The sequence below is a fragment of the Girardinichthys multiradiatus genome, chromosome 19 (assembly GCF_021462225.1).
Source record: "Girardinichthys multiradiatus isolate DD_20200921_A chromosome 19, DD_fGirMul_XY1, whole genome shotgun sequence".
Classification (NCBI taxonomy): domain Eukaryota; kingdom Metazoa; phylum Chordata; class Actinopteri; order Cyprinodontiformes; family Goodeidae; genus Girardinichthys; species Girardinichthys multiradiatus.
Genome location: NC_061811.1, coordinates 12954416 through 12980289, shown reverse-complemented (window position 1 = coordinate 12980289; position 25874 = coordinate 12954416). Strand labels below are relative to the sequence as shown.

General features: G+C 40.1%; 1 protein-coding gene across 1 annotated transcript; it reads right to left on the bottom strand.

The window, feature by feature from the left end:
* Positions 1-116: 116 nt before the first annotated feature.
* flvcr2a (FLVCR heme transporter 2a) lies at positions 117-25874 on the bottom strand. The gene is given in 11 exon segments (XM_047345493.1): positions 117-1669; positions 1890-1997; positions 4662-4726; positions 8047-8158; positions 8255-8360; positions 9377-9493; positions 11568-11671; positions 11956-12023; positions 16338-16478; positions 18361-18502; positions 24788-25874. Coding segments are annotated over 11 exon segments (1554 nt in total). The 5' UTR covers positions 25328-25874; the 3' UTR covers positions 117-1618.

Sequence of the window (25874 nt, the reverse complement as noted above, 5' to 3'; positions counted from 1 at the left end):
TATAATGAAAAATGTTCTGTAAATTAAAATACTGCAATAAATATGCCAGATTTCATATCATCAAGGGCCTTTTGGTAATTTAACCATGAGGTGAGTACAAAAACAAAACAGTCACAGCAGCTTAGAAATATTTATTATCACCAACATAAAAGTGTGCAACAGTAAATGTTTGTTACAGTAAATCATTCGAGATGCCTCTGAATGATCACACCAGCAATTCTCACAGTTACAGAAGTGATTACATGTGGAGACCACGTTATGTTCGTACACGATCTGGAAAACAATCTGGAATTTATGTATTTTCCACAAGAATGGACCAAGAAAATTAAGAAAAAAGTTGCACTTCTATTGCCAGGAATTTGGTTTCATTCATCCATCAATAAACCCATCAGTCCATTCATTTGCCCAACATTCATTCATTTTTCTATCCTGCCGTTTGCTCATCATCCAATATTCAATCCATCCGTTTTGAATCTCCATTCATTTCATCCTTTCATCCATATGTTTGCCCACAATCCATTATCCATCCTTCAATCCACCCATCTTTCCATCCATTCCTTTGCTGACATGTATTAGTCTGTCAATTCATTTATCCATTTGTCGATCCAACCATTCATCCGTCTACTCATTCCATCCATGCATCCATCCATCTGTCCACTCAGCCATCTTTAACAGCATCCATTCATCTGTCCATCAATCAATCCCCCCACCATTTGTCTAGTCCGGCTATACGTTTGTCAGTCAATTCATTCATTCATCCATCCATTATTAATCTGTCCATGCATTCATCCATCATTTAGCCATCCAACCATTATGGCAAAGTATACTGTGAAAACATGTGATCAAAATGGAAAACTTGTCTTTTCCATCAACCTTGTTTGGTTCTGACATTTTCCAGATATTCTTAAAAGGTTTATTCACAAACTTCAGATATCTTGCAAAATGACAACAGTGCTGATCTGCGCAAGTGTTCTCTGATGCATGGCATCAATCAGTATTTATTAATCAGGAGAATACCAACCAGGTGATCCTTTATTGGCAAACAGGTGATATATAACCCTGAATCAGTGCAGTCATGGTCTGTATTTAAGATCCATCTTCCAAAACACAGAACTCACATGTGTACCTTCACCAGTGTAAAGACTTAAGTTCAGTTGCACAGTACAAATGCAGTATCAGGAAACAATGACTGAATATTACTTTAAACATTTAAAGGTTAAAAAAGCCCTGAAAATCCGTTACTAAGTGAGAAAGCTCGGTAGAAAGCTTAACAGGTTGAATTCAGAAAAACAGAACGAGTTGAAGAAAAAAATAACATGTCCTAACTGTATATAATGCATTTTCTGTGAGTGCATCTCAAATGTATGCAAAGGTTTGTAATGAAATTACATTTCAAATCCTCATGTCATTTTCTATTGCTTGTCAGTATAGTTCAAAAAGGTGCAGCAGTTTTAACACTAATCAAAGATGGTTGTCCAGCATGATAACAGAGTCTGCGTGTACTCAGCCACAGCAGCATTTTCCCTTGTGGTTTTGTTGGTATGTTTACACATTCTGATGTGTCTGTTAAGACTTTGTTTCAACTCTTCATGGTTTGCTGAGGAGACAACTTTCCTCCTTATAACTTCCTCTCCTTCAGGATATTTTCTTGAACGTCAGCGGCCATCTCCTGAAACACACATGGACAGACAAGCACTAATGCAGCTTAGGGGACACAAAAATGACAGAACACAAACTTAAACCAATTCTGCGCATAACTGAAAGTTTTTCTCAATTGATTATAATATCTCAATTTAAGGACTGCAGTTTGTTATAGTTTCATATCCCGGACGCTTTAGGAAGTCTTTTTTTTTTTTCTTTAGATTGATTTTGGTGATGAGTGCCCCTACCTTGTTGTCAGATGTGTTTAGGTTTTTGTGAAGTTGTGAAGTTATGTCCTGACTGCTGCTGCATGCTGTAGCTCCGTAGTTCTGCACGGATGTCATGGACTCTGTAGGCTGGAACCATAGCTCCGCTATCAAAGATCTGGGGGACCCTGTGGGCAACCTTTATCCTTCTCGCCACATCACCTCCACCACCAGCTCAAGAAACACCTGCACACCCATCTGCACTTTCAGCAGCCTGTCCACTAAGATCTACAGGCTTAACTGAGGAAACTGTATACTGATTATGATCAAACTTCTATTTCTGAGATGCATTTTTTGTGTTCATCTGTACAAACTTGGCAATAAAACTGATTCCAATTTCTAGAATTAGCTTTCCATTTTATTTTTTTATTGAGTTATCTGCAAAAGAACCTGATTAGTTTAAAAGGTGTGCAGGAGTACTGGTGTTTTCAGTTAAAGCTGAACTTTTATTTTTTTAAATTAAAGCAAAAAGTGATGCAAATAAATAAATAAATAAAAAGAAGCCATGATTGTATTAAAGACCGAGCGCTCAAGCAGCTGCAGGTTAGCTTTTCAACAGCTCTTAGGAATCAAAAATTCAAGCAGCTGGATGCCACAATATTTTGTTTCAGAACAAATAATTTTACATTACACAATAAATTTTGGGCACAGTACATGTCAATGAATTAAAGTCTTTAAAAGGTTTTTTTTAGTAATTCAACTCCATCCGTCCATCCATTTTCTATACCCGCTTTTACCATACAAGGTCACAGGGGAGCTGGTGCCTATCTCCAGCAGTCTACAGGCAAGAGGCAGGGTACACCCTGGACAGGTCGCTAGTCCATCGCAGGGCAACACAGAGACACACAGGACAAACCATGCACACACCTATTCGCACCTAAAGGCAATATAAAGAGACCAATCAACCTAACAGTCATGTTTTTGGACTGTGGGAAGAAGCCAGAGTACCCAGAGACAATCCACTCATGCATGGGGAAAACATGCAAACTCCATGCAGAAAGACCTCCGGTCATTAGTCTAACCCAGGACTTTCTTGCTGCAAAGCAACAGTGCTACCAACTGCGCCACAGTCCAGCCCTTAGGTGGACTGAAAAAGGGAAAACAATTATACAGATTCTCTACACACTTTAAGGGTTTATTTCTGTTATGGCTTACAGCTAAATAAAAACAGGAATAAAAAAAACAACAACAAATGTTATGGTCTACACACACAATCTTAGAGAGGATAGCTGGTCAGCAGACAACAACCTCGACAAGCAGGGTAAGACAAAAGGTCATCCACAGAAATGTCGGCCTACTAATAAGTCTACTTATGCTTTTGCACAGCTGCATCAATGCAGCATGGGATAGTGGAGATAAGCATTTGGATCTGGTGAGGTGTAAAGCAAGCCCAGGTTGCTTCGATAGTGCCTTTCAGGTCATTTGCACTGTTCTGTCTAGCGTCTCATCTTCCAAAGGATTCTCTATGGGGTTCATGTCAGGCGAGTTTGCTGGTCAATATAGCACAGTGATCCCAGTCATTAAAGCAAGTATCTGCACTTTTGGCAGTGTGGGCAGCTGCTAAGACCTGTGGTAAAATAAAAATTAGCAGTATTCCCATAAAGCTCTTTAGCATTGGGAAGAGTTGCACCAGCAAATATCATGGTTCCCCCAAATCATAACAGCCTGTGGAAACCTCACCCTGTACATAAAGCAACTTGGATTCTAGGCCCGCTACACTCTTGATCCATAGCTACACTTCGACCTTGATTTTCAAATGAAATGCAAAATATACTTTTTTCTGAAAAGAAGACTTGAGACTACTGAGCAACAGTCTAGTCCTTTTTGTCTTTAGCCCAGGTAGGACACTTTTGCTGTCTCTAGTTCAGGACTGGCATAAGAAGAAATGTAGCATTGCAGCTCATGTCCTGGAAACATCTGTTTGGGATAACTCTTGAAGCACCAACTCCATGTGAATCTCACCCAGACTCTTGAATTGGCTTTGCTTCACAATCCTCCCAAAGCTGCAGCTTCTCCTGCTCCTTGTGCTTTTTTCTGCCACAGTCTTTCCTTCCACTCAACCTTCAAAGCCACAAAAGGTCTCTGCTGAATAAGCAAACTGTTTAAACATCTTGTGGAGGGTGCCAATGACTGTCTGCAAGACAACTGCCAAATAAGCAGTTTATTTTGTAGGTCATTGAAAGGCCCAAACATAATGTCTTAAAATTTGTTTCTAGAGAAATTGGAATGTCACACCAGACCAATTTAAGAAATGTTACCAAAATTAGTAGAAACTCTTAAAATATTACTGTGCGTAATGAATCTACACAAGTCACTATATTAATTGAATTACTGAAATAAATGAAATGTTTTCACAATCTAATATGTTATGTACCTTTAACTTACAAATCATTACCAAATATCTGAAAGCAGTCAGCTGCACAAACAAAGTTTAAAAAGTGGCACCATTTCTATAGAAAAACATAAAACATGTAATTGATATAGAAGCAGTTGCAGTTGCCACTCCAAGCAGAGATAACAGGTGGTTTGCGATTATTTTAAAGGCTTAGACAGACCAACCCAAAAGTGTCTCCCGTACAGCTGAGAAACACCAGGAAAGCTCAACAGGATGTTGCAGGGCGAGCAACTGCAGCCAAGCAGACAGCAGAAACTGCAGCAGAGACCAGAGCCAGGCTGGGATCTGACCTCATCCATTTCACAGGACTGGAAAGATCCCCATTTCAGACTTTATGCTCCTCACAGAGGTATACTTACCCTTATAGTCTGCACCTCAGCCTGTTGGTTGGCCTTCTGTCGCCGGAGGTCAGATTTGATGAATCCTGTGAGAAACATGAGAAGGATTTCACTGTAGAACAAAATGTTTGAAGAGTTCAGTAAAAAAAAATTGGTGTGTTAACTTCCATATTCTAAAATGTAAGCAAATGTGGCTTATAAAATGGTTATTGGCTTCTACTGCTTTATTTTATTAACTGTGCAAAAACTTTGTAACCTGACAACTATATTTGTCAACTTTCAGAAAAACATGGTTGTGATTTTTCACTAAAAATAGGGAAAAAAAACTTAAAACGATTTCAGAGCAATTTAAAATGTATGGGAATTCTAGTGGAAACAAAAAAAAAAAAAACGGTATTTAATTTAAAATAAATCTGTGAAAGTTGCTTCAGGGCAGTTTTTGTTTTAAACCATTAGGGGGCAGCCAACATCCAAGAAAGATGCAGTTTTTACTCGATAGCTGTTCTATGCATGCTGCTTTGTTAGAACATCACACAGCATCATAAAGACCGAGGAACACAGCAGACAGGGCAGTGGTAAAGTTGAAGAAAATTTTAATACAGAGCTAGGTTTTACCATAGTATCAAAAGCCTAGAATATGGGTCAGCAAGCTTAATGATCCAAAGAGCCATTTTTGCAATTAAACCGGTAAGTAAAATTTGTCTGGAGATACAAAAACTACATGACCCATGGTAAATATATGTATAAAACCCTATTGGCGAAACTAAATTTAATTTATAGTTTCAGGGCAAAAGAAAAATATCAAACTTTTGACAAAAAAAAAAAGATATTTTGAGCAGAATGAGGCCAGTTCAGTCTTTTCTATATTAATGAAACATGAAGAAATAATAAATTAACTGAATAAATAATTAATGCACATCATTTGCAGGACAACTGGTTTCATTGTGTTGTGGAAAACTAGTCTCGTTATATTTCTATATAAGATAAACATTTTTTTGTTTAAACTTGTTAAGAGCCACTGAGTGTCCCATATAGCAACATGGGGCTTTGGCTTAGAACATCTAAGAGACTATTGAAACAACCTATACTGACGAACCTGACATAGAGAATAGAGAAGCAGTGAAGAGGCTCATGCTAACTCTGGAAGAGCTGCAGAGATGCAGAACTCAGGTGGGAGAATCTGTAAATAGGAGAACTAATAGTCCTACACTCCAAAAACCTTCCCTTTGCAAAGAAGTGGCAGAAAAACTAAACATTGTTCAAAGCTAGAAACGCTGTTTACAGTTTGTTACAGCCATGTCGGGGATACAGCAAATGGAGGAAGATGCTCTGATAAAATAAACCAGAATTTTATTTTCCAGTCTATATACCATACGCTATGCAATGCAACCAAAATTGCACATGTACCTGGACTTCCACAGAGTAAAAGATGGCAGCATCATGCTGTGGGGACAGGAAAAGGCAACTGTGCAGGGTTGATGGGAAATTAGGTGGAGCTACATACAAGACCAGCATGAAAGAAATCCTGTTAAAGGCTGCAAAAGACTTGAGACTGGGCTGGAAATTCACGTTTCAGTGCAATATTAATCCAAAACCTACAGTCAGAACAACAAAGGAGCGATTGACATCAAAGCATTTTAGTGTGTTAGAACGGCCCAGTCAAAGTAAATACTTAAATCCAATTGAGAACTGTGGTAAGACCTGAAAATTAGTGTTCAGAATTCATGTGCTCACCACAACTCAGATTTTGATTTACACTGCTTAAAAAAAATAAAGGGAACACTTAAACAACAATATAACTCCAAGAAAATCAAACTTGTGTCAAATCAAACTGTCCACGTAGGAAGCAACACTGATTGACAATCAATTTCACATCCTGTTGTACAAATGGAGTAGACAACAGGGGGAAATCTTTGGCAATTAGCAAGACACACTCAATAAAGGAGTGGTTCTGCAGGTGGAGACCACAGACCACTTCTCAGTACCTATGCTTTCTGGCTGATGTTTGGTCACTTTTGAACATTGGGGGTGCTTTCACACTCGTGGTAGCATGAGACGGACTCTACAACCCACACAAGTGGCTCAGGTAGTGCAGCTCATCCAGGATGGCACATCAATGCGAGCTGTGGCAAGAAGGTTTGCTGTGTCTGTCAGCGTAGTGTCCAGAGTGTACCAGGAGACAGGCCAGTACACCAGGAGACGTGAAGGAGGCCGTAGGAGTGCAACAACCCAGCAGCAGGACCTCTGTCTTTGTGCAAGGAGAAACAGGAGGCACACTGACAGAGCCCTGCAAAATGACCTCCAGCAGGCCACAAATGTGCATGTGTCTGCACAAACGGTTAGAAACCGACTCCATGAGGATGGTATGAGGGCCCGATGTCCACAAACGTTCACAGCCCAACACCGTGCAGGACGCTTGGCATTTGCCAGAGAACACCAGGATTGGCAAATTCGCCACTGGCGCCCTGTGCTCTTCACAGATGAATGCAGGTTAACACTGAGCACATGTGACAGACGTGACAGAGTCTGGAGACACCGTGGAGAGCGATCTGCTGCCTGCAACATCCTTCAGCATGACCGGTTTGGCAGTGGGTCAGTAATGGTGTGGGGCGGCATTTCTTTGGAGGGCCGCATGACCCTCCATGTGCTCGCCAGAGGTAGCCTGACTGCCATCAGGTACAGAGATGAGATCCTCAGACCCCTTGTGAGACCATATGCTGGTGCGGTTGGCCCTGGGTTCCTCCTAATGCAGGACAATGCTAGACCTCACGTGGCTGGAGTGTGTCAGCAGTTCCTGCAAGATGAAGACATTGAAGCTATGGACTGGCCCGCCCGTTCCCCAGACCTGAATCAGATTGAGCACATCTAGGACATCATATCTCGCTCCATCCACCAACATCACGTTGCACCACAGACTATTCAGGAGTTGGCGGATGCTTTAGTCCAGGTCTGGGAGGAGATCCCTCAGGAGACCATCCACTGTCTCATCAGGAGCATGCCCAGGCATTGTAGGGAGGTCATACAAGCACGTGGAGGCCACACACAATAAAGAGCCTCATTTAGACTTGTTTTAAGGACATTACATTAAAGCCTGTAGTGTTTTACCACTTCAATTTCGTGTGTGACTCCAAATCCAGGCCTCCATTGGTTAATAAATTTGATTTCCATTGATGATTTTTGTGTGATTTTGTTGTCAGCACATTCAACTATATTAGTATTCAATGAGAATATTTCATTCTATCAGATCTAGGATGTGTTATTTCAGCGTTCCCTTTATTTTTTTGAGCAGTGTATATGTTTAAAATTAATTTTTCTTTCACTTTTTGTTAGTGTATCACAATGAATTCCAAATAAATGCCTCCACAGTTTGCAGCTGCAATCTGATGTGTTGATGTCCGTGTCTCACCTGTCATTATCGTTCCCATCAGCAGAAAACTACAGAGGAAAACATTTCCAGCTAAAGTTCCCCATTTATCAATAAGCTTTCCTTGTCCAATGGTGAAAATAATTCCAAAGATCTGCAACAAAATTTACACCAAAAGTATTTAGGGTCAAAAAATATATTATGCATTCAGTTGCAAGTCTGCAGTTAATCATTGCCAACAATAACTGACCTGAGCTGAACAGTTAAGCAGACCTGATGATATTCCCTCAGATTCTGGGAAGGTGAGCTCCACTGCAAACTCAAAGCCGAGAGGAAGATATCCTGTCATGAAGAAGCTGCAGAATATAAAACAGAAACTGAAGCTCAACTTAAAAGCCAAATTCAAAGAGTCTGCTCTGCCACAGTTTTGGCCTTAATTATGTGATTAACTGCAAAATCGCTTCACTGGTAGAAAAGTAGGACAGGTTTCTACATAATGCATGAATCTGCAATTCGGAAATAAAAAGAAGACATTACTATGGATACTAATTATGGGCTCAATTATCTTACCAGAAATTGCAATAATTGCAAGGACAGCATTTGGAGTAAGAAAATAAATGAGGTGTTGCCATTTAGATCTAACAAATTTCACTGATGCCTTTTCAAAGAAATTTGCCTGAATCTTTCCAGAATTGCATCCAGACAAGGGTAAGAACTAGTTACATTTACTTAACTTTACTGCACTGTATCTTTAGTTTGTTAGGATTACTAAAACAATAAGCCAAAAATGGACCAATCCCATTTACAGTTTATGTCAAAGACTTGCTGTTTGTACAATAAACTTCATTGTTCTGCTGAGCCTGCTGTGCTGCTTGGAGGTCAAGTGAATATACTGCAAAAGGTATATATCAACACTGGAAGTACTTTGTACTTTTCTAACATATAAATGACCTTCTGTAAGTATTGGAGGCTTTAACCTGTGAAATAAATCTGATTTGGAAATGTTTGTTTCTTCTTCCCCTGTTTGTTATTTTAATGTAATGTTATTTTTGCTGTTTTTATTGTATTTCTTTGGGTTTTGTATGTGATTAAATTGTTTTCTCAAATTAAAATCAGATTTTATGATGAAACAGTTACTCAGCAGCCTTTTTACCAAATAACTTATTAACTCTTGAGTAATTTTTTGGAATACTACTTTTATACTTCTACTTGAGTGATAAAATATTGAAATACTGCTACTCTTAAAACATAGAGACTGATCATCAAATGTGTTTTGCCCACATCTTCCTGAAGGGATTTGAATTAGTGCTATGCAAATGTTCTTGTACATGTCACAACAAAGCCACGGTTCAGTTTTTCTCACCATGGATACCTACCCTAGAAGGCTCCAGCGGTGACAAACACCACCCACAGGTGACCCAGATTGAGGGTGAAGGTGTAAACCAGCATCCCAACCAGCGAAAGGATGTACACCACCAGGGTGGTTTGTCTGCGAAGACCAGTGGAAGGCTGTTGTTGAAGCATTGTGACAAATTCACCCAACATTCACAAACAGACATACTGTAAGAACTCAGAACTAAATTGACTGTTCAGATACAGCTAATTTAAAAAGGCACCCAGTCATTAGACTCATTCTGCTGCAGGTCAGATGATCAGAAAACATAATATCCAGCTTTATCTTAACACAAGCTTTTCTGTATATGTAATATGGATAGAGAGTTTAACCAGGTTATTTATTACACTGTACAATCTAAAGCATTTTTTACACTGGCAAAGGCTCAAACTAGGAGTATCCAAGTGCAGCCCAGGGCTATTTGCATCATTTGAATGATTTTGTGCAGCCCCTGACCACAATTCTAGAGCAGAAAAAAAAATTGTGTTCCCTGCACATGTGGCTGATTCAGATGGGCACATTTTCAAATAGTGACCAAATAAAATCTGGTTAAAATAGAAAAAATTTTAAGTCTGAAACAAAGTACGTCTTTTTATTGAAAAACATGCTTTTAATTTCTTAGTGTACACCGTATCGGACCAAAAACATCTAGTGACTGACTGAAAAGCAGACCAAGCTGCACCCATTCATTAAACTTGGCTAAATACAGTAAGCATTTTGAAACAAATGGTGATCCATATTGTATTCTAGTTGCTAAGAATAGATAAGAAAAAAAAATTTAGCCCACGAAAAAGAAAAAAATCTAGCTGAAATGTTGAAAAACTTGCCCTAATAATAAGGCAAACGTTCATTTAAATATATTTTTGTGGCCCAAAACTAATTTGCTGGTTTGTGAACCTTTTTCCTTTTCATGCTTTTTCCTTCCACTCAGTTTTCTATTAAAAAACTTGGCTTCAGCACACAGCCAGCCTTTTTAGCAATGACCTTGTGAAAGGGATTATTGACGATTCTTTATTAAAAAAAAAATAATAATAATTTGGACTTTTAGGATGTTTAAGAATGATTTTCAAAAACTAAGTATTTAAAATCTACCATTTAAATTGGGTTAAACGTTTTTAAACAAAAAACATAAGCAAGCAAAACAAAGTTTAAAAAGTTTAAAGCATGTTATCTTTCTCTTAAACTACAGACATAATTAACTTGGGAATTAATTCCTAAATTTAGCTTACAGCCAAACATATTTGACACCTCATCTTTATAAATCAGTCAAAAACAATACACCTATGTGGTTGCAGACCACTTCCTGCAAAAACAGGCTTAATTTGAGAATGCAGTCTCTTGCACAGTCATGCGTAAATTATGGTGCAAAACATTTTGTTAGCATAGCAAAGTCCACTGAATGTCTAACACTGTCGTGGTCGGAGGTGGCGAAAAACCAAAAGAGTAACGGGAAAAGCAGGATTAACAGCAAAGCAGCTGGACAAACAGACGACCCGACAATGAGGAAACAGAGAACACGGACTTAAATGCAACAGAGGATTAACAGAACTACATGAAAAACAGTGGGGTGCAATTAACAGAAAACACAACACAGGTGTGGATCATAAACACAGTGAGATAATGTGAGGGTCCACGGTTTAAACCTGAGCCAAACAGTTTTGACAGCTAAGCATTTTGCCGGCATGTAAGGAATCTGAGGACTGAGGATTTTAACCTGCCACAGTAGATTTTGTGCCTCATTACAGGAAGCACCAAAAGGTGAAAATACATGGAGACATTTACTTTGAGAAAAGCATTTATAATTCTTGCCAAAATAACAATACTAATGTTTTTTCATTTTTAACTGTATTAGTGGACAGATTTTTTTAAGTCAGCCCCATATTTAGATTGTGTAACCATCATGGGACTGTGTGAATATTTTGGTACTGGCAAAAGTAATTAAGTTGTTACAAGTCAGGTAAAACTTATGGTTCAGGCCATGATGTCTTACTAAATGTTCATAATAAAAATTAAATGTAGGCACTCACTTTGCAGCTGATCAATTTCACCAGCACTGTTCATTGTTAGTGATTGAACAGCGTTGGGTTTTCCATGGATGTCTGGTAGCATGGCTCAGCGTTATTTTTTATACACATCAGGTTTCAAAACCAGTTTTACAAGATGATCTTACTTGTAAGTTTTGGTCTTGTCAAGCCAAAGCCCACATATGAGAGATCCTGCCATTCCAGCAAAAACGATGGTCAAACCGATCCTCCCAGCGTTCACCTCTTCACCCTGAAGCAAAAGTCATTAACATTGCTGGTTTATGGGACACGTGTGACAAGGCGATCATTTGATCCAGACCCGTAACAACCAGAAATCTCAGAATCCTGTTATCTTTGTGAGGGTCAAAAGTCCTGAAGCGTTAAAGTTCAGTAGTAAAACAAATTCCAGAAAAGTTTAAAACATGGAAGATGTCAACTAGAGGGTAAGAGAACAAAGAAAGCTTCATAGAAAGAATTTGCTCAGAAATAAAATGGAATCTAATTGTGTCTTCTAGGAGGCAACCAGAAACTTACAGGGTAGTGTTCAATTATCATTCGGTTCAAAAGTGTAGAAATGGCATAGAAGCAGCCGACATTCAACCCTGCAGAAAACAAACAGAAAGCTTTATTATTTTATTATTCTGAGAATTAACACATTATACATAAGCATTCATTTAAAAAAGAAAACTGACACAATTTTATGTAAAATCTCCCAAACAATCTGAAAACCTTTGAGAAATTTCTGGATTACACTTTAAATCATGACCTTTGAGCCCCAAAAAAGGTGACTAAATTAACTTTTGATCCAAACTACTGATTAACTGTGCTGAAAGTTAATTAATCAATACTGTACTATATCAAGTCTTTCACCTCAATACAGCATCAACACCCTACTCTGAATGAGTGATCACTGACAGCATGCCAACGATATAATTAGAACCCTACTGCAAGAGAAGTTTGTAAAAATAAGCTTCTCAGACCTTCTTGGTAATATATCATTTATACACTGATCAACCATGTTAGTCATGCAGGTGACCTGGTTGTTTTCAGCCTGGTTTGCAACAGACAGAAAATTGATATACAATGCCACCGAAATCAATAATCCAACCTTTAAATCAAGTGGGCATGCGTCTTGGAGATTAACAATGTGAAATACCTTGTTCATTTCATTACCAAATAAATGAATGTGAATTATGATGTGTAGACAGTGTTATAACCTCTTTGTTCAGACAAAAACTAAAGCACACAAGATTATCCTCTATTTAGCCAGAGTAAAAGTGGCTTTCTATTGCACACTGCATCTCCTCTGCCCATCTGTAGTCATGTTTCCAAAAATCTAGCCTGCAAGCTACACACAGCAATGCCATGAAAATCCTCTTTAAAATATCAGTATCAGTTAATGCAGATTTTTACACATATGAACTTGTCCAGAAGCATAGCTTTTTATTTTGTGCAGTATTATTGTAGGACTGTACAATAACGATTGGTATTCCTGCTACTTTTCCAGACTTAGGGTGAACTGGTTTGTATGCAAATTTCCTTTTCACTTTTTGTAGTTTTTTGCATTTTTGAATCATTTAAAGATTTGTTGTATATTATGCTTTCATATTAAATTCTTTTTTTTTAGAATTGTATTATCCTATTGATGTAATTTATGTATTTATGGACCAATCAATCAACCCTCATTTACTTTACACACCCAAAAGCAACCAAAGTTATGTACAGGTCCATAAATTAAAAAGAAAAAAGTAAAAACAACCAAAAAGACAAAACACCTACCAGTCTGCAGGCTGTCTGAAGCCGTATCAAGTCTAGTCATATTTGGGGATGTTGATATAAAATTTATTAAAAGAAGAAGTTTTGCTAAATAAGAACTTATTTCTATAGATGGATACTTGAACTCCTCCACTTGAAGGCAATCTACCCTTTTCTGGCTCAAGACCATGGTCTCGGACTTGAAGGCACTGATTTTCATCCCGGCTGCTTCAGGCTCAGCTGCAACTGCCCCAGTGAGAGCTGTAGATCATAAGCTGATGAAGCCAATAGGACCGCAAAAATCAGAGACGCAATCCTAAGGCCACCAAAACAGATCTCCTCAACACCTTGGCTGCACTTAGAAATTCTGTCCTAAAAGTTATGAACAGAATCGGTGACAAAGAGAAACCTTGGTGGAGTGCAACCCCCCCCGGAAACTAGTCCGACTTACTGCCAGTAATGCGGACCAAGCTCTGACACTGGTCATACAGGGACCTAACAGCCCGTATCAAAAGGGCCTGGTACCCCACACTCCCGGAGTACCCCCAGGATTCCCCAAGGGACATGGTCGAACACCTTCTCCGAGTCCACAAAGCACATGTAGACTGATTGGGCGAACTTCCATGCACCCTCCAGGACCTTGCTGAGGGTGTAGAGCTGGTCCAGTGTTCCACAGCCAGGACAAAAGCCACAATGCTCCTCCTGAATCCGAGGTTCGACTTTCTGATGGACCCTCCTCTCCAGAACCCCCAAATACACCTTACTTGGGAGGCTTAAGAGTGTGACTCCCCTATAGTTGGAACACACCCTACGGTCCCCCTATTCAAAAAGGGGGACCATGGCTGCACCACCCCGGTTTGCCAATCCAGTGGAACTGCCCCCGATGTCCACGCGATGCTGTAGAGTCGCGTTAACCAACACAACCCTACAACATCCAGAGCCTTAAGGAACTCCGGGCGAATCTCATCCACCCCCGGGGCCTTACCACCGAGGAGCTTTTTAATCACCTCGGTGACCTCAGCACCAGAGATTGGAGAGCCCGCCCCAAGGTCCCCAGGCTACGCTTCCTCAGTGGAAGACGTGCCGGTGGGATTGAGGAGGTCTTCGAAGTACTCGACCCATAATGTCCCAAGCTGAGGTCAACAGCACACCCTCCCGACTGTAAACAGTGTTGGTGATGTACCTCTTCCTCCCAAGATGCCGGATGGGGACCAGAATCGCCTCGAAGCTGTACAGAAGTCATTTTCCATGGCCTCTCCAACTCCTCCCACGCCCAAGTTTTTGCCTCAGCAACCACCCGAGCTGCATGCTGCTTGGACTCCTGGTAGGAGTCCAAGCAGCATGCAGTCCCGATAGGATTCCTTCAGCCTGACAGAATCCCTCACCGCCGGTGTCCACCAGCGGGTTCGAGGATTACCGCCGCGACAGGCACCAACAACCTTTTGACCATAGTTCCGGTAAGCCGCTTCTGCAATGGAGGCGCAAAACATGGCCCACTCGGACTCAATGTCCCCCACCTCCCCCGGAACGTGTTTGAAGCTCTCCCAGAGGTGGGAGTTGAACTGCACCTCACAGGAGACTCCGCCAGGCGTTCCCAGCAGACCCTCAAGATTCGTTTGGGTCTGCCAGGTCTGAACGGTATCCCCATCCAAGGACTCCAAAAAGGCTGGTTAGTCTGAACTGCTGTTTGGTGCATAAGCACAAACAGTCGGAACCCGTCCCCCCATCTGTAGGCGGAGGGAGGCTACCCTCTCATTTACCGGGATGAACCCAAAGCGACAGGCACCAAGATGGGGGGCAACAAGTATGCCCAGCCCAGCCTGGCGCCTCTCACCAGGGGCAACTCCAGAGTGGAAGAGTGTCCAACCCCTCTCAAGGAGACTGGTTGCAGAGCCAGAGCCATACGTCAAGGTGAGCCCGACTATTTCTAGCCAAAACCTCTCCGAAAAATTAGGGAAAAATGGAGCAGGAGATCGATAGATGGATTGGTGCTGTGTCAGCAGTCGCTGTGCCGGTCTGTTGTGGTGAAAAGAGAGCCTTGTCAAAAAGCGAAGCTTTCGATTTACTGGTCAATCTACATTCCTACCCTCCTCTGTGGTCATGAACTTTGGGTCATGACTAAAAAGAATGAGATCACGGATGCAAGCGGCCGAAATGAGTTTCCTCCGCAGGGTGTCTGGGCTCTCCCTTATAGAAAAGGTGGAGAAGCTCGGTCATCCAGGAGGGACTCAGAGTAGAGCCGCTGCTTCTCCATGTCGGGACGAGCCAGTTGAGGTGGATCGGGCATCTGGTTAGGATGCCTCCTGGACGCCTCCCTGGTGAGGTGTTCCGGGCATGTCCCATCGGGAGGATGCCCAGAGGAAGACCCAGGACATGCTGGAGGGACTATGTTTCTCGGCTGGCCTGGGAACACCTTGGGATTCCCCCGGACAAGCTGGCCCAAGTGGCTGGGGAGAGGGAAGTCTGGGTCTCTCTGCTTAGGCTGCTGTCTCAGCGACCCGACCCCGGATAAGAGGGAGGGAGGGAGGGAGGGAGGGAGGGACGGACGGACGGATGGATGGATGGCTACTTGACAAACAATTGCAACATTAAGTACAAGTAAGTTAAGTCTCCTGTTTCTCCAAGCCTTTGTGTGGAGGAATGAGTCGCCCAATTTTAATTAAAAGAAATAAACTTAATTTGATTCATTCACTGAGGAGAATAGTGTTTAGGAGCTTTTAAATTGTAATCCATGACTGTGTTTGCTTGTTTCTCTGTTCAACATTATTCAAAATCAGAGAGACAAAACAACGTGTCATTTAAGGTATGTTGTGTGCTGAACATCAGAAGACAGGAAATGGCTAAGAAAATAGCCACTCGCCCAGACGTCCCTGCATACATCTGGAGTCCGAGTTATAGTCAAATTAAAACAGCTGGAGCTGTGGCAAACAGCCCTGAATGAAGAACCAAATTTATCTTTACATGGCACACAGTGAGGAGAGACTGTGTGAAGGGTTAAAAGAAAAAACATGTCTAAAGTGTACTATTTGAAAACTACTGCAACTTTTTTACAGATTTTGCTACTGCAATAAGACACATATTATGAAAGGTTTTACACGTCTTTCCCAGGGGTTCCAAAAAATGCCAAGGCAGTATTTAATAATAAAGCAAGATGGACCAACCATAGCTGATCACAAGCAGCATGAAGGCCTTGTTGTACAGCAGCCTCTTGATGGAGGCCATGTAGGAAAAATCATTGGAGCGGGAGATCCTGGCTTGAACCTGGGACTGGGTTGGTGGGATCTCTGGTCTTTCCTGAAACACTACAGAACAAGCATAGTTTATAGTGTTAAGAACACATCAATTAAAAAGAGAAATAATGTATGGAATGCTAATAAGCTTGGAGGCCTGAGCTTAGCCCAGTGTGAAGCTGATATAAAGCTGTAACCTCACATTTGTACCAGTGTGCATACTGTATTTGCTAGTACACAACAGCTGGAAAAGCTAAATCAGGGACTAAGATGTTTGCAGAGATGTCACCTCACATTTTTCCAGCCAACTCATTGCTTGTGACAGAACTGTAGTCAATTTACAAACTCAATATAACATGCAGTGAGACATAATGTCCAAATAAAGTAAGGAACAAAGCTATCAGGGAAGTTCTACCAGACGAAGGCATAAACTGAATTTAATCTTTTCAGATAACTTGGCTGTCACTTCAGGAATTACCTTGAAATAATTCAAATCCTAAGGGGAAAACAAATCCACGCTTTATAGGACTGTATTGCATCACATGAAAACATATTTACAGTAGTCTGTTTCTGCATCAGAAATATAGAGAGAACCCTCACTCCAATTTATTCTTGGTCACTTTAAAATGTCCTTGTAGAACAAAAGGTCTAGTCAAACATTATTGCTTTTCATATGCTTATGAGAAGTATATGATCCTGTCAAATTATACTTAAAAGTTTGTATTTAATTTCATTTCAGTTTGTTTTTATTACATTTCGACTGTGTTTGACACAGGTTGCTAAAACTATACAAACTGATTAAAATGCATTTTGAACTCCCCCTTGGTACTTATAATTGTTTCTTGGACAAACTATGATATATTTTTGCTGTTGTGCGTCATCTCCAATGATGAATTTATTGAAAGTTTAAGAAAAAAATAAATAAATAAGTCGTCCAATTTCTACTGGTCGTCTAATATAGCTTTCACATTACCCCGTCAGTCTTTGATTGGTTGGTCAGTTTCTTGTGACAACTCCCCTGGAAAGAGAAGCATCTCTGTCCAGAGACTTACATTTTTAAGAGGCGTTTTGTTTTGCCAGGCCAAAAAAGACTCCATTAAATGTGATTCTTTGCATTGTATTATACCCTTACTAATTTTGTGTAACGTTTCTGTAATATGTTGTTCAATTATCATTGTTGCACACTATGGCAGCACCATCTGCTTAACCCAATAAGCTAATCAGAGAGTTTTTAACTTTTACCATAGCTGTTCAGTTCTGTCTAAAGATAAGCTCCAGACATCCAAAAGTCTGTGCAATTATCCTAAGCAGACAGAAACATTGGAGCAACCAGACCACCTCTCTAGCCAGTGTAAGCCACATGAGAGTTTTAAACTGGTTCTGAGACAGTTAACCACTTAAGGCTGATCTAGTAAGGCACTTGGGTTGTTTTGGAGCTGAGAGATTAAGGCTGGCTCTAAATCTTTGTTTCATTTCTTTTGTTCTCCCATTAGAGGCTAAAGTGTACAATTCACACACAGATCTAATTTAGGCCACAAAATCCATCCATCCATTTTTTTTTTCTTTTTATATTTTCTAGTCAAACTTTCCCCTTTGGTAATAGTGTGTGGCTTGTTTAGCTGTCCTCTTGTTTACACCAAATTTATTTAATGAGTAATTAGTGAAACAATTAACCTTGTTTAAACAATTAGCTTAATTGATTCTTATAACTTAAGCATAAAATAACTTTACTGTTTATTCCAAGTAAATTTTAATCATGAGAAACTCACAGATCTCCAATTTCTTCTCCTGCTGTGTAATAGAGATTACTTAATGTAAAAAGGTAAATATTCCATCCATCAGATTAATTTTTAATAGCCCAGGAGACTGATTTGTTTAGAAGTTTCCTTTAACTAAGCCAAGTAACACTACAAAACAGAACCTTCTTAGTACCCATGTGAGGGTGTAGACATACCAATGATCACAAGTATGAAGATGAAGGTGGCCAGGAACGCGCTGATGTAGAACATGATTCTGATGTGATACGCCAAGTCATTCACATCGTCCACATTAGGAACAAGTATGGGTGGGAGCAGGAACCCAATGGCAACACCCAACTGCAGATAAAAAAAAAGAAAAGAAAATGAATCAATTTTTACTGACATCTGCTAACAGCAGTCAAAGGTCATTACAAAAGCAGTAGAAGGTCCAGGTAAAAACTTAAAAATCATTTCAGATTCACATTTTCTTTATTTTCAATTATAGTTGAACATTCAAAAATTGTTGTATTTAAAAAAACAAAAACAAATAAAAACGCAGCATGAAAAAGTATTTGATTCAGAAACAGAGGCCAAAGCAATTAAACCATAGTTAGTAAGTGAACATTAACAAATGTGTCTTTTTATTGTCACTGAAGGAGAGTATTTTTTGCACATTGTAAACTGCTGAAGTGGTTTGATTAGAAAGGATGAGTAAAGCCTGTAAAAGGCCTCACAAAGCGGAACGCATAGGCACCACTGAGCTGTCCATTCTATACAATGATTTTAGTCTGGAGCAATACCCATTGTGGATTTCAGCAAGTGCAATCAGAATGAATCAAATACCAACATTTAAACTGATAACACTAAAGGGTTTCTTTTTGTTAAAGAATCACAACTATTAAAAATTATAATACATTAGCCACTGCTAACAATTCTTCCTCTCCACCTAGTCCTACAACATTACTAAATAAGATGCCAGGACTTTTGACAGTGTGAGAAGTACATTTTGCATTTTTACTGGAGGCCCAAAAAACTTACAATTTCCTTCAGTCTCCCGGAAACTGGCCTATATATTCAAGTTGGAGGTGGGTGTGCTTCTGATGAATCGCAGGAGTCTCAAACTCTATTCCTCTGTAGCCAGTGTTTGGATGAATTTGCTTTAACAAACATCAAATAACTCCGTCATTAGCAGGACTCTCTATAATATGACTGCATGCTGAGGAGCTAATTCAGCCATTTGATTCAAGTGTGGTTGACAAGGGATGAGGCTAGGAGTTGCAGAACACTGCACCTCTGCCATAGGGCTTCCAGCTCATGAAAAAAAAGCACACCTCCAAATTGCACATGTAGGCATAGCACATTTGATCTCTAAGTGGAAGGTCTGATCTTTAAGACCCAACTTTCAAATCTAATATTAAAACATCCCGGGCATGGCACTGGTGGTGTAGGATTAGCGTGTGACCACATGTAGAGGCTATAGTCCTCAAAGCGGGTTCGAGTCCCGGACCCGGCAAACTTTGCCGAATGTCTCCCCCTCTCTTTGCCCCTCCTTCCTGTCTGCGTACTATGAAAAAATAAATAAATAAAAGGCCTCTAGTGCCGAAAAAAACCCCATAACATCCCATTGAATCCACTGCATAAGAGTAATTCGGAGATAACTTAAAAAATAAGTTTTTGCTTTGTTATCTTTACTGTCGACAATCAGGTGTTCAACTAAAAGCTGCCAATTCAAAAGAACAAATTAGCTGAGAGACCGGGTCACACAAAATGAATAAATATGTACCCTCTTTTTTCCACTGAATAAAAACACATGGGAATTGTATAAAAATGGCCCGCATGTAAAAGAACATAACCTTAAAAGATCTTTCAAAAAGGCACCTGATTTCCTAGAACACCAATAGAGCAAGCTGTGGACACTTCCTGCTGCCCAAGCCACAGGGAGGCCAGTCTGGATGGAATGCCTAGAAACGTGGAAGAGGTTGAAGAGGACCAGCATCACCCATTGCCACGAGTACAACTTTTGTCTGAATCACTGGAAAGAGCTGAGCTATTTCTACAAGTGGATGCTCCAGGGTGTCACCGTTGTAGCCCAAAGGAAGCTGGTGTTCGTGTCCTCCAAAACAAGCAATCATTCTTAATTTGAGAGGAATCATCATCCTTGATGACATCCTAGCTGTCCATTCATTCATCCCGGGAACTCATGTTGCCCACAGAAGCACCCATGTTGTTCTGTAATACTGGGCAGCAGGAAGAGAACATTTCTCCTGTCTTCCTTCTGTTAATTAAATGACACCTTACCTGACTTCCCACTCAGCAAGCATTTTCTCCATGCAGATCATAAATAAGCTCAGCTGCTGAATGTAAAATGGAGATTACCAACTGCTGGTGCCGTTTTGGCAAAAGGTAATTCACTAGGGTGCTGCTAGAATATAACGAGCAGAAAGCCACTTATTTCAGCAAACAGACACCTGCTGGTTGTCAGATGTAAAACACCACTTTAGTAATTTAGCATTTTCTCTTGTTATTTTTGCTTGCTTTGTGCCATGCTTTGACACATCTATTATCATGAAGGCTGACTACGGAAAAAACTTGATTTTATGGCTAAAGTCAAGCACATGACACACTCATTCTGATTACAAACAAGTTAAAGTCCACTGAGGTTGATAAAGACATGCAAACTACCTACCTGCATACATTAAACAGACCACATCACATCATCTATCTAGTTCTGAATAACAATGGTGGGTCTAGGAGCTGGTTTTGGAGGCTGATTGCATAAACAGTGCAAGCAGAAAGTGTTAGCACAGAGACGTTTGCAGTGTTGGCTCGCGCAGCAGAGCACAAAATTTCACATGATAATATTTCCATGTCAGCTTTGTGTTCAAGTCGCATCTAGTTTACCAGTGTAGGAATTTATTTATGGTGGTCTAGCGTTTTTAGGAATAAAATCAGATATCTGCACAAATAAAAATACATTTTTCACTTTTCCAGGTTATGATCCACATGGTATCACTACTTAACTGAAAGATTTAGATGTTTATTTTTAAAACAATAAAATCAAAGTATTTACCAAAACCTTAGAGGCTTAAAAAACTGGATGTTTCTCTAAAACAGATGCAGAAACTGTTCAGGAAGTCATCAGCTGGAACATTGAATGACCCCCAGGAGTTTAAATACTAGTTATGTTCTAAATGTGACAATCTGCTGGGTTTTACATACTGTATGTCTGAGCTAAAGGGTTGGCTTGAAAGACAATTCTTAAACACCCAGGCCAGGCTAAAATTGCCCACAAACCTTGTGAGAATGTATTATATAGTCTGACAAAACCAATTGTGAACTTGTTTTGGGAAAGAAAAAGAAAAACACACATACAACCACAACACCATACCATAGTGAAACAATGGTCATACTCTGGGGTTACTTTTCCTCAGATGAATTTGAGGTTTTAGTCAAAGCGGATCAAGTTATGAACAGAATCCAGAACTTAATCTGTGGCGTCAACTAAAGAGGGCTACGGACAGTCAGTTTACAGTGCTCTTTTGTAAAGTAAAGATGTGGGATGCTGACAGACTCCTACCAAAGACTGAATGCTGAAACTGAATCAAAAGATGCTTTAACAAAGTATTTGTTTAGGGGTTTGAATACTTATGCAACCAGGTTGTTCCAACTTTATTTTTCCCCTTCTAAAAAGATGTATTGTTCCAGTCAAATTGTACAGGATGGATATTACATAATTTGTGTAAAAAGTTTTTAAATGGTAAATTTTTTTTAACACTTAAAAGGAGCCCATTATTAATGCAGTAATAAAATATTCTGAAAATAACCCATATTATGAGGAGCTATAGGTTGGTTTTTTTTAAAAAGCTGTAGCTTGAAGAGTAACTAAGTTTCAGAAATATCATGTTATTGTAATCTACGTTTACATATTCAGCTTCAGCAAGGTGGAAATTTCCAGTGCTTCTGATAGTTGGTTCTTCTCTCCTCCCGACAGCCCCGAATCTGACAGTCTCCAGTATTGCTACTACTCCATAATGTATTAATTGAGGAAAAAGCAAATACCTTCCCATAACCTCCAAACTGCAGGTCAAACCCGGTTCAGTGGTGGACTAAAACAAACCCACAACATAGACAAGTTTCTACTCTGTTTTAACAAGCTGTGCACCTTTAACTAGAAGTCAAAACACTGCGGGGCTGTGTTGTTTTCTGTTAAAATGAAAACTTTGTGTTACAAAGATTATAAAACATTTTTCAGATTACAGAAGTTATCCAAAATATTTTGAAATCTACACTGATCAAATGTGCTGTAAAGGTGGTAACAGGATATCTGGTATTTCAAATATTAATGCACCATAACAGTACACAGTTTACATAAATACTCAGAACAGGCAGAAGATGGAGACAGTGACATGATCTCCCCCTGGAGAAGCTGGGGGAGGTGTCTGGGGAGACGGACGTCTGGGCGTCTCTGCTGAGTCTGCTGCCCCCGCGACCCGGATAAAGCGGAAGATGATGAGTACGAATACAAGTATTTAACCATTTTTGTTTCTTTTTTATTGAAGGACTCTTCCAATTTCAGGCTGCACCTGAAGCAAGGCAGGCCCAAGGTCGAATGGGGCCCTAGGCAGAGTCTTATTTGGGGGAGAAAAAGTAACTTCGTTATCCATCAAGTTCAGATAAGACATATTTCTTCAGCATATAGCAAGAAACTATCATATAGGCTCAAAATACATACAGCACATAACCAAAGTAAATTAACTTGAGAGCAAAATACTTTTCCCAGAATAGGTTTTTAAACCCAAACAAATATAACAGTATAATAGCTTTGGGCAAAGTCTGCAAATACCTCAATGGCAATCAGAATCTAGAGCGTTGGCTTTACAAAAGGTTTTGGACCTTGTTTTAACATACGTTTGGTGCAAAAAACAGGTTTTTCCACTCAATCAGCCAGTTGCATACCTTTTTACTTGTTTATGTGACAAAATACCAAAGAACCCCTCCAAACCAGTTCTGTAGCAGCTTTTACTCCAGTACAGCCACCAAATAAGATAGCAGGGTCATAATAGACTTAAGAGGAAAAATTCTGGACTCCATCATTAAGGCTTTACATTTTAAGTGGTGTAAAATATGCAAATAAGCTTTACAACATATGCTGACAGAGTTACCAGACAAAGGCACCCTGTAATATAAAGGTAAACCTACTTATATTGACTTAATAGGAATTCCAGGGAAACGCAGCAGGACAGTTTTAACATCCTGTTTTTATAACCACACATCACATGTTTGCAAACAGAGGATAACAGAGGCAAATATTTACAAGAGAAAGCCTGACTTTAATCTTTAAATTCTTTTGTATTTCATCTACACCAAGGGTTTATTAAGCAATCCCCTTGTGTGTCATCTAAGCACTCAGTTTTATGCATCAAAATTTATCTCAATGATCATTTAAATCCCTTTGCAAGCTCAGAAGTTGTACAAATTCTACCAAATAAGAAGCGACAAATTAGTTTAATCCCAGGATCACAGTAGGAGTATCAGCACTATACACACAGACATCAGTTAATGAGGTTCTGTTCTGCTGGATTTCCACACCTGAATGACATTTCATCCCTTACCCCTCACTGTCAGTCCCTAACTCTACGTGTCTCAGCAGTAGGGAGTCCTAAATGTTTCTGTGGAGAAAGCCTAAACCCCTTTGCAGCCCTTAAAAACAGATTTTTCCAGAGAGACTTTGAAATAAGTATTTACAGTATTACATACTTTAGTATACTTGCAGTCAAACCAACCAGTATACCTCAAGTAGGTTTGAAAATTAAATTGTAAAAACTCCTCCTCTCTGAAGAACGCATCGCCAAGTATCTGAACACAACCTCAGAGAACTCAATGCATGTCCATAACAAGACACATCCCAAAAAACTATTTAAAAGACCAGATATAAACTGGTTAGGGAGAGCCTGACCGCAGTCCTAAAAGAGCTGCTGTCCCTAAACCTTGTGGGACAGTGTTGTGGTCTGATGAAATAAAAACCTTGAAGTTTTAGGCCACAATTGTTTAGGACAAAAACACTGATCACCAAAATAACACCATACATGGTGGAGGCAGCAGCATGCTCTGGGGTTACTTTTCTGCAAATGGAAGTAAACTTTTTGTCAAGAAGAACTGTTCTAATGCCAGTTAGTTCAAACTCAAAACCTCCAATGTTCTCCTAAAAAGCTGAAGAGAAATTTTCTTCAGAGTTGCAGTAATTGCAAGCATACAAATCCACAGAACTTTATGAAAAGATTTGGAGGGACCTTTTGGGTAGTGAGATTGTAAATATTTCAAATCAATGCAGAAAGACTCAGTCAAACGATGCTTGAATAAATAATTAGTTTTTAGGGTGTTCACACATTAGGTGTTTAGGTTTAATTGTCCAGGATGTCACATTATGTGAAAAAGGTATTTTTACGTCACAAAACCTGGCATTGAACAGGACTGCAACTTGACAGTAACTGTAGCCTAAAGCCTATTTTGGTACTTCCATGTGCCCTATATTAGTTTTTTGGCAATTCATAATTCAAAAAACAGCATTTTATATATTAATTTTGTCAATAGTGAATAAGTCTTTCCCCTTTGGACACAATTACCCCAAATTCTCAAACTCACTTGATTCCCAAAAACTCCAATGGAGCAGGCTGTGGAAACCTCTTCTGCGCCGAACCAAACTGAGGCCAGGCTTGAGGGGATCCCGAGAATGAAGACTTGAGCCACGGCACTGGCGGACTGTCCGAGCAGGGTCACCCAGAACAGGTCAGGTCTTGCGCTGGCCACCTTGATCCACGTCCCTGCGCAGTTGAGCGCGTTTGCCACCAGCGCAGTAAAGCGCAGTCCCAGCTTTTCCAGCAGCCAGGTGACTGGAAATATGAAGGGGATGTAAGCGAGCATGTAAATCATGGACAGCCAGTCTACAACGAACCCGTCCACGTTGTAGAACTTCATGATGATGTTGCTGATGATTCCGTACTGGATCCATTGGTACGCGTTGCTCAGGGAGTAGGTGCTGAACAGGAGCACAATCACCCAGCGTCTTTTGTAGAGGCGCGTCGGGGGCGCAGAGCCGCACTCTCCGTTTGGGATGTCAGCCTGGATCTTTACAACTTTACTCAAATCTGGACCAGTCTCCTTGGTGTCCTGGTCGTCTTTCATGTTCTAAACCCAAATCCCTTCCAGAAAAAAAGCTCATAAAACATTGAGCTTGAAATGGAAACAACGAATGAAACCGGTATCACTTTCGAGACTACATGTGATTCTGGCTAAAAATGTCACAGCAAAATTAGGAAGTCCAGTAGCTATTTCAGCAAAAGAGGAATTTATCAGAAGTTCGGTTGTTTCCACAGGACTGACCTGCCGCCCAGGAGCTGAATCAAGACTGAGGATTTGTGAAAAAAATCCATTCAGCCGACTTTTACCCCTCCCAGCTGCTGAGATAAAGAAGGACAAGGAGCCAGAGAGTCTTGCAGTGTCATCAGGGGTTGTTTTTGTAAATTCAGTCCTTCAGGTTGGTTTCTGCCCTGGGGTTTTCAATGTTCACCTATTCTTCAAGTTAGTTAGTTAGTTTCCACTAAGTTCGCAGCTAGTCTAACAACTGTTGCCACTCAGTCAATTAGTTACACCTTATTTCCATCCCAGTAAACATTTCTCCCAGTAAATTCACTGGTTTCTTCAGCTCAGTTGTTAGATTTCCCATTAGTAA